The 9,625-nt window shown below is 42.0% G+C and overlaps 1 protein-coding gene across 1 annotated transcript; it reads right to left on the bottom strand.

Moving 5' to 3' along the window:
- Positions 1–6,901: 6,901 nt before the first annotated feature.
- LOC147422936 (protein MOTHER of FT and TFL1-like) lies at positions 6,902–8,275 on the bottom strand. The gene is made up of 4 exons (XM_086501605.1): positions 7,867–8,275; positions 7,699–7,760; positions 7,547–7,587; positions 6,902–7,381 (listed from the first exon to the last, which is right to left on the bottom strand). Exons 1-4 carry the CDS (start codon positions 8,074–8,076, stop codon positions 7,143–7,145), a joined length of 552 nt encoding a protein of 183 aa, XP_086357731.1. The 5' UTR covers positions 8,077–8,275; the 3' UTR covers positions 6,902–7,142.
- Between the last annotated feature and the right edge of the window lie 1,350 nt (positions 8,276–9,625).

Raw genomic sequence — 9,625 nt, 5'->3', positions numbered from 1 at the left:
AAATTGAGATGGTTATCCAGCCGCACAAGGGCTAAGAGATTTACAAGAACCACCACTCTATTCACGGTATCAAGGCGAGAGTAAGCCAAAAACTCAAGAGTTGACAAAGCATGGAAGACAACCCATAGAACGAGTTCAAAGAGATGAACCACCTCTTGCAAAAACCATCAAAAATTATGGCTTAGGGGCACCTCTGGGAGAGGAACCCTCTCACTATAGACGGCCAGAGGAGGTATATCGAGTAGGACGAGGAGAACCAATGATGAGATTTATAGACCATCGTAGAATTAGACCTTCTCAGGTGCAAAAATGGATAAACAAGAAATACACGGGAAACAGAGATCCTAGGGATCATGTAGCAGCTTTTGTGCATGTAATTAGAGCTGAAGAGGTGTTAGACTTCCCTACGGTTTGGACTTACCCTAGAGGAGGATGCTGCTACTTGATTTGACTCTGTGGAGCGTAGAGACTTTGAGTCTATGGAGGAGGTGTTTGACGAGTTTATTGAGGAATTCTCACAAATCCATAAATTCAAACAGAAAGAGGGGGAATCTGTGTGAAAGGCATCCCTACGACTAGAAAGATATGTGAAGTTCTGCCCTGTGGAAGAATTGCCAACTCAGTCCAGACTTATGCTTATATTTATTCAAGGACTAAGGAACGCAGATCTCCAGGAGGACTTACATATGAAGAGGAGCACGACGTTAAATGAGTTAACTAAGGAGGCTCTTTACCTTGTAGACAATTGTGCGGTCTACAAGGAGGGTGAATTCAAGGATCTTGATGACGATTCATCCTCACAACAAAGTGGAAGCAAGTCCACTAAGACAACACCGAAAGGAGAAGTAGTTGTAAGCCACGAGCAGCTTGTAGAGGAAGTACTAAAAAATATTAATATGTATGCCAAGCCTCAGGCTACAGCCAAATTGGTGCGCTGTTGAAAAAAAATAGACAAACCATGTGACGGATGAATGTTATTATTACAAGGGATATGTGAGAGAGCAACCTTATGCTCCCCAGGCTCAGGTAGCATCTTCTCAACTTCCACCGATGCCTACGTATCAAGCTGGCAACCTACCAGGACCTATAGGTGTAGAAAGACCACAACCAGTATTGGGGCAGCAACCACCCCTACCAGGATTACGACCAGTCGGCATAAGATACACACCAATAGTAAACGAACCAGAAGAGAAGGCTTTGGTACCTATGCATGCATATTAAGAAGATTCCAATGGATATGCTGCAAATCCTGTCTATTATCCACCGGAAGAACCCCCAACGCCAGAACCTTGGAGCATGATGGGAAGTGCAAGGCCACCAACAGCTGCATAGGCAGCAAGAAAGGAAGATATACCTTGGATGAACGAATACTGTTGTTCATAGCCAACGGAGGCATGGGCGTGCAGAGACATGCATACCAACAAAGAAGAGCTCAAGGAGCACCTCAACAGCCTAAGGGACCCTGCTACAAGTGTGGTGGAGACCATTGGCTAAGAGACTGTCCTCATGATGAAATCATTAGAGTCAACGCATATTGCACCGAGTGTCATTTGATTCCTGATTGCCCTAAGAACCCGAGAAAAGGAGCAAAAACTACCTTGAACATGCTAGAAGCAGTGCCTCCAATGGAGGGTCAGAAAACAAGACAGTAATACCTATTCAGGCAGTGACACGAGCCCAAGCTCAAAGAATGACAAATGAACCCATAATTGAAGAGCCAAAGACCAATGCCCCAAGTGCAGAAATGAAAAATCAAAGAAGCACTTGGAAAGCTAGAAAGGCGCGTATGAAATTCAGGAGAGAATGAGAGAAAACGGCTCTATCTCAGGAGTTAAAACACACAAAGGATAGATTAGAATGGTTAGAGGATCTAGCTAGTCTAAGCTCACACACTGCGGCAACCATAGGGCCCAAGGAAATAGTAGAACCCAAAAGTGCAGGATCAGGAGGATCAATGTTGGCAAAAAAAGTTAATGAGCAATTAGACGCACTTTTAAAAGCATACGCAGCCAGACTCAAAAACAACCAAACCTAAGAGAAAAGATAGATGACTTATCCATATACAAAAATAGAAAAAGAGAGGTTGAAAATGTGTAAAAAGATGATTGAAACAGCCCAATCCTTGATAGAAAACCTGCTTGGTAAACCTGCAAATTGGCATGAGGTACCAACTCCAACCCCTATCAAACCAACTTTAGAGAAACAAGTAGACACAAAGGAGAGACTCACAATTGCCTCTGAGTCTAGGAGAGAACCTATCATAGTGCCCAATACAACAGATGAGGCAATTGATGGTTTCCAACCTAAAACATTGGTAGAAATGGGTAAGGATTGTAACGGTCTAGATGACCTGTGGAGGAAAATCCGTGACGCCAACGAAGCTAACAGGGTGAGCCACCAAATAAATAGCACGAGAAAGGAGAAAAATGATATCTTACCTCCCATTGAAGAATTTGAGGCAATATCACAAATGAACTTTGATATGCATTCACAAGGGGGAGACAAGGGATCAATTAGTTCGGGGCACAGCCAACCAGACTCGTTAAAAACTCTACCCTCTTACCTAGGGCAGTATGAAGCTAAGTCTAAGGTGAGGGCAATCCCATCTCAAAGACGTTCTTCCAACAGAGTGATGGATTCACAAGGGTTGATTGAGTTATTGTCCACCCTTGTGCCATGCACAATTACATTAGCCAAAGTCCTGAGGTTACGGCCAAACATGTGGACCACTGTAGACAAATGCTTAGAAAAATTTAGAGTAAAAGACCCCACCTCGAAGCTTCAATAAGGGATCAGAGAATTGGACAAGCCTCAACTATACACTAGGCCAGTATCTTTCAACAAGGTTGGAGAATACTACGAGGGAGAAAATGGCAATACCACACTACCAGTAGAATTCCAAGGAGTAGTTTCCAAAGCTATTCTTGACAGTGGAGCAGGAGTCGCTATTGCCACCAAGGAAATATGAAAAAAATGGGGAAAACCGGCTTTGAGAGCTACCAGAATGAAATTGCAACTGGCAGATGGGTTCATGGAAAAGCCTCTAGGACTTTTAGAAAAAGTAATTGTCGCCTCGTGCGGAATCGAGTATGAGCATACATTTGCAATAGTTGATTTCGACAAAAAGAACAATTACGAGATCATCTTGGGAAGACCATTCATGAGAAAATTAAAGATGGTTCAGGATTGGGGTTACGACCACATGTACCTCAAACATGGCAAGACTACAACCAAAATATACCTAAAAGACCATAGTTACAAAGATGTGAACCAGTCAGCAGTGGAAGAGTTTGATTCAGCTACATTGGCAGGTTCCGACAGAAAAAAGAGCTATGGATGTGCGGAGCTTCACATTGTGGGAGGTTAAAAAGAGAGGAATGCGTCTTAGAAAGAGCTATTAAGGACAAGGATTACATTCCCGAACCTTTTCTCGAAGATGCCTTAGAACTTCTAGAATGGGAACACATACCAGCAACATTGGATGTCTGTACCATTACAGATAGCCCAACGATAAAATTTTGCAATAAGGATGGCTATGATGTGCTACCCTATTACATGGTAAGCCTTATACCAGCAGGAGATGAGAATGTAGACCCACCAGAACAAGAAGAGTTTTATGACTCCTCTAAGCATCTGGAGGTAAATAATGATGCAGATAACAAGTATTCAAACAGCTCAAGCGAGCGTGGGCAGAAAACAACGAATATCAAGTTTTATGATTTTGCAAATCAACACCCTAGATGCCAGAAACGCTATAGAAAAAAAGAGCAGAAAACAAAATTAGAGAGAACCTGATGCCCAGGATAAAAGATAAAACTCACTATCTAATGCTTGTCAAAGCAGAGGATTGTGTAAAAGACGAAATATCAAGAAGATTCTCAAGAATTCAAAGGGAAAGGACGCGTGAGTAAATAAAAAAAGTACGAAAGACTAAAACAGAAACAAAATTAAAAAAATCTCAACAATCAAAACACAAAAAAAACAAAAGACCTAGAGTGGACCAAAATGGAGCGTAAAAAGGAATACCAAGAACTAAAACGGTCGTTACGAGAGCTATGGACTACTGAGGGAGAAAGTGATGGTAAGGAGGAGTCAGAAAAAGAAAACATGAATGTACCATCCCACTATCCAAAACTCACCATCTAGGACAGAAAAATCATAATGACACCACCAATAAGGGAAAGAACAAACCAAGAATCTTACGATGGGCCGGAAAATGCAAAACGGATAGACCTCGCTGTGCTAGGCGAAAATCCTTAGCCGATCTATATAGCAACTGATTTGGAGCCTGAAGAAGAAGAATTGCTAACAAAAATTCTCAAGAAGTATAAAGATGTGTTTGCATGGTCCTACAAAGACCTCAAAGGAGTTGATCCATCGATATGCCAACATACAATTCCGTTGAAATCAGATGCCAAACCTAGCAAACAGTGTGCTTACACATATAATGACACATTTGCTAAACGAATCAAAGAGGAGATTGATAAGCTGATGGATGTTGAGTTCATCTATGAACTCGACCGTACAGATTGGGTGTCACCCATTGTGGTTGTCCCCAAAAAGAACGGAAAGCTGTGTGTGTGTGTGTGAACCTCAAAAAAGTAAACGCAGCCACAATAAGGGATAATTATCCCTTGCCGATCACAGAACATGTGCTTGAGAGGGTGGCTGGGAAACGGACATATTCCTTTCTAGATGGGATTTCAGAGTATAACCAACTTGCAATTGCAATCAAGGATCAACACAAAACATCTTTTCCACAAAATGGAGAATATATGCGTATAGAGTTATGCATTTTGGCTTAACCAATGCCCCAGCTACCTTCCAAAGGTTAATGACTCATGCGTTCAAAGAATACCTGAGAATATTCTTAGAAATATATATGGATGATCTCTGTGTCCACTCTCTTCTACGAGAAGAACATATTGACCATTTACAAAAGGTATTTGAGAAGTGCAGAACCCCGGGGGGTTCACTATATTTAAGACCACTATATCACGTGCGTTCAGGCTCTTTTTCTAAAATCCCTATTCTGTCAATTTTGAAGGAAATATAATGAACCCTTTTCTTTTAAATTCTGTAAATTTTTTTGAGATTTGTAATAAACATATCCTTATGTAAATTTATTTACTGCATGCAAATTTAAATTTTTTTCTCTTTTTTCAAATTTGAAAAACGTTGAATTTCATTGGTAGTATCACCAAAAGGTGCAAAAAATGGTACCACCTAAACATACTCTCACTCTGCATCAAATATGTTAAGTACCAACAACACAACACATAGTGAACAAAGAGTTAGGTAAGCACACATCTTTAGGGCGAGTTACTTCAACGTAATGTCAAAGAAAATTCTCAATGGAGCTTTATATAGGTTCACGTATTCCTTTGTAATGAACAATGTTGTATGTGAAGATCCCCTTTGTGTGTGTGTGTGTGTGTGTGTGTGTGTGTGTGAGAGAGAGAGAGAGAGAGAGAGAGAGAGAGAGATGGAGATGAACTCATGTATCAACTTTCTTTGCTAATGAAACAACAATCTTAAATATTATGATTGATATAGTGTGTGATATGCAAGTCTCCAAATCCTCATAAATTATACACCATATATACCAAGGTTATACAGCCCACCTATAGATCCTAGAAAAATTAAACCATGCTACGAAAAACAAAAAGTATCACCTCAAGTCATTTGCCAACCAATGAACATCAAGAATAACAAGGTCAATGTAACAATATAAAAACTTAAAACAACCAACAACTACTTATGTTTCAAAAAGGTTCTACGAGAAACAAAAGTATCACCTTAAGCCATTTGCCAGCCAATGAACATCAAGAATAACAAGGTCAAATGTAACAATATAAAAACTTAAAACATCCAACAATTACTTATGTTTCAAAAAGGTTATAAAGATAAACACGTTGGTGTGGGGATTTTCATTGGATTGTCTTCTCAGAGGGTTTAGATGTAATCTCCTCTATTTCTCTATATGAGATGTCACTATTGATAGTTAGATGTTATTATAGATGCTTTATCGTGGCTTTGGAGGATGATCTTAGTTAATAATGAAACATCCAAGAATATATTTGGCACTACCTTATCAATACATAAATGTCTGCATATGTTGCCATCTTGGGGAAAGATGAGGGAGGAGTGTCACAGACTTAAGCCTAGCTTCTAATTAGCTGCAACAACTCATGAGTCACATTACTCGTTGACTTTCTCTGAAATAGCAAGAAAAACGTGCAAAATTAAATAAAAGCCAAGATGTACAAAGTGTAAATATCAAAGCTCCATTAATGTAGAAGCGTGTATTGCAGTGTATGGACACAAGACTAAGTGACGACACTTAATGGCAGGGGTGAGGGGATTGACGGCTCGAGAGTCCCAAGGCGAGATCTCTAAGGGGCTAAACCTAGGCATCGCAAAATTCACGGAAAAAGGCATCCCAAGCAATGCAAGAAATCAATACTCCGACGGCCAATTTTAACCGAGCCTCTCGGGGCCCAGGTTTGGGATCATATGGACTAACCAAGTCACTTGCGCGTGCATGTTGTACCCAAGCCCGTTTTTATAATCTTTTATTCTAACCTAACATGCTCTACCCAAAAGGTTCAATTTGTGGTCGGGTTTAGTTTAAATGTAACGACTCCAACTGCTATTGCATAGAATTTTACCATCCCTTATTCAATTTGTGTTACTTAGTCCTAAGAAGTGTCCTGCAAATTCCCCAGCCCTTCAAACTTTATGCTTTTACCGGCATTCACGCACCATGTGATGAAGTAATCATAGTTGCTGTTCAAATTTTCAAGATTTTAATGCTGTATTTTTTAAAGTTGGGATGGCTTCACGTTTTCACTGATCGGAAGAAAAAAAAAAAGCGCAAAATACTCCACAATGCGTAAAATGCCCAGCCAATATATATATTGCAGGTCTTACAATTGCAAGCAGGATACGTATATTTACCACAATGAAGACGAGTCAGAAGTCTGGCTAAGCTACTATATACAACAAGTCGATCGATGTACAAAGAGCTCATGATCAGGCTGCAATGTTTGCTGAATTATGAAGATATATTATAATATTAGATATAGCATCGACTAGCAAGTAGAGATAGGCCGGCGGTGCGGTGGAGGAGGTGAGACGTACTAGGCGTGCTGCTTGTGCGAGGTAGTACGGCTGGCGGGTTCTTTCTGGGAGTTGAAGTAGAGAGCAGCCTCTGGAAGGCCCAGTCCATGCTCCGCTGCAAAGAAGCGCGTGCAGAAGTTGTGGCGCACCAGGGGTGCGCGCACCACCGTCATGGGGCCCCGCTGCCGGAACAGCACGAATACATACCTGTGAATGCCCACTGTCGGCTTCGGCCCCATGTACGGCACTACCTCTCTCCCTGCACATGCTGCATTATTACTACCCCATGCCAATATCCATAATTATATTCAATTCAATACGAGATGCAATACAATGCAGCAACTGCAAATACCCCGCCCGCCCCTTCACTACTTAGGCGGCAGCATTAGGGCTATTTACTCATCGACTCAGCTGGAGTGAGTACCTTTGCTGGCGTCGCTGCTTCCGGGAATGTCAATGGCGAGCCTGCCAATATTTCATACCCTTTGTGACGTTAATTATACTCAATTAAAATGACAATGTTGATGGCACAATATGAATAGAATAGATCAAAGAGTAAGCCGATCACTTAATTACCAGTGAACCCACTCCCGCATAGTAGGCTCGCTAGGGCTGGGTGCATCTGGATCCACCATCACCTGCAATAAATCGGAGGAAGGGCGGACGTGAAGTGAGTAATGATGGCGAAGGAGACAACAGTGAGATGAGCGGTGCATGCGTGAGACATATTGAACCGGCCAATACCAGAGTGAAGAGAGAGTCGCGAGAGTGGGGATCTGACAGACGCAGAGAGGGCGGCTGCGTTGCGGCAGAGGGCTTGATGTCGCAACCATTGCTTATTTCGCGGGTGGAATAGGAAAGCCACATCTCCAGGCTGCTGGGCGCAAACATGTCGATCACATCTCCGATGACTCTGCCCACCACTAGCGGCTCCGTCCGGCGAGACATATTCATCACAATCTGAACTATCTCCCTCTGCCTCCCTTTCTTTCCCTTCTCACCTGATTCTTTTAAGGATTGATTCTTCTGATTGATGAACGCTGATCGATCCACCCTTCGACTGCTCTGACTACTTGTGTTTTCTTGCTCTATTTAGCTAGCTGTGATACTGTAGGCTATTCTCTAGTAGCGCTGCTTCTGCATGCAGCGATCCACGGTACAACTAGCGCTGCTGCTTCTTTTCCTTTGCTCGCTTTCATCATCAACGTTTTTAAGCCGCAGAACCAGGTGGTTACACATGGCCTTCAGGTTAAAGGCAATGTGCCTCTTCTCTCTGCGTCCACGTGGCCCTTTTATCTGGGAAATTACAGCGAGTGCACTTCCAAAGTTCCACGAGACTCCAGAGACTCAAATTATCCATATGTCAAAGATACACTTACCGTTCACCAGCTTAAGGAGCAGCAGCTCACAAGGTAGCTAAGCTTGGCAAGATTCAAAAAATGTTTCATCGTTATCAAAATTTGAGCCCACCTATAGATAGAGGAAACAGTGGTCCAAAGAGGTGATAAAACCGAGGTCTAGTGTATTTAACCTGGCTGAAATTATGAAATCCCGGTAATTAGATTTTGAGTTCGCCTTTAAGAAAACCGGGAAATTTATTACCTAAAAACTGGGAGAATTTGAAGTTTGCCCTTAAAATGTATTTTTCTAGCCCCGTTGTGGGGGTTACCTAGACAAGACAATCTCTTTGCAATGCAAGCTCCACGTTCTGCATGACAAGTGGAAAACCAATCTTTTTCAAGACTACAAAATTTCTTTTAATGTGGGAGAATAAACGGGAACAAGGGTTAAGATATAAACATGTGCTTATAGATCTATCTCAACACCGGACCAATGGTAAAGGGGCCCAAATGAGAGATGGTCTATCAAAGAGCAAAGCTAATCAATGGAGCATAAGACCTTAGGGTTAGCTTCATTGAAGACCTCCAATAATTAGTGTAATTTGTAATTTAATCCTTTGACCTTAGGTAAGTTAGGGTTGAGCTTGAGGTGGGAACCCGGCCCAAGCTTAAGGTGCTTGAGGTGCTTGTCGTGCTTGATGACTAAGGTGCTTGAGGTGCCTGATGACTGACATGCTTGAGGTGCTTGATGATTGAGATGCTTGAGATGCTTGAGGTGCTTGTCATGGTTGAGCTCTTTTCTTGAATTGCCCACTCCCACTCCGCGTCTGCTATGTTGCCACTGCGGTAACTCCTGTTTTATCTCTGACCTGGTTGGCTACTGCGCGCCGCACACTGAATTGCTTGTTTTTCAGAAATGTCTTTATGTAGGCCTCCAACCACTGTTGTGAAAAATGTTGATCGGGAGCATTTGAAAATCTAGCTAACAAAGCGTCCTCAATGTATCGTGCATGATCGGACAATTGGTCTCTAAACTTTATAAAACGGTTCTTATACATTGAATGTATAAGAATTTGTAGATGGCGTCAAAATGCCCTGCCCTGTGCTATGCCAAAGTCCACCTCCCTGCCGTATTTAACCTTGTAGTAGCACCCATGCGTGTC

This window comes from Adiantum capillus-veneris, chromosome 26 (assembly GCF_014529385.1).
Source record: "Adiantum capillus-veneris isolate H3 chromosome 26, ASM1452938v2, whole genome shotgun sequence".
In the NCBI taxonomy this organism is placed as follows: domain Eukaryota; kingdom Viridiplantae; phylum Streptophyta; class Polypodiopsida; order Polypodiales; family Pteridaceae; genus Adiantum; species Adiantum capillus-veneris.
This window is presented reverse-complemented; position numbering and strand designations above follow the sequence as displayed.

Bases quoted from the DNA above. Each gene is read 5' to 3' on its own strand.
- LOC147422936 (XM_086501605.1), bottom strand. From the start codon at position 8,076: ATGAATATGTCTCGCCGGACGGAGCCGCTAGTGGTGGGCAGAGTCATC. The intron at 7,761-7,866 runs GTATTGGCCGGT...GATTTATTGCAG, and splicing joins GCGACTCTCTCTTCACTCTG to GTGATGGTGGATCCAGATGC. The intron at 7,382-7,546 runs GTACTCACTCCA...CAGCATGTGCAG, and splicing joins AAGCAGCGACGCCAGCAAAG to GGAGAGAGGTAGTGCCGTAC.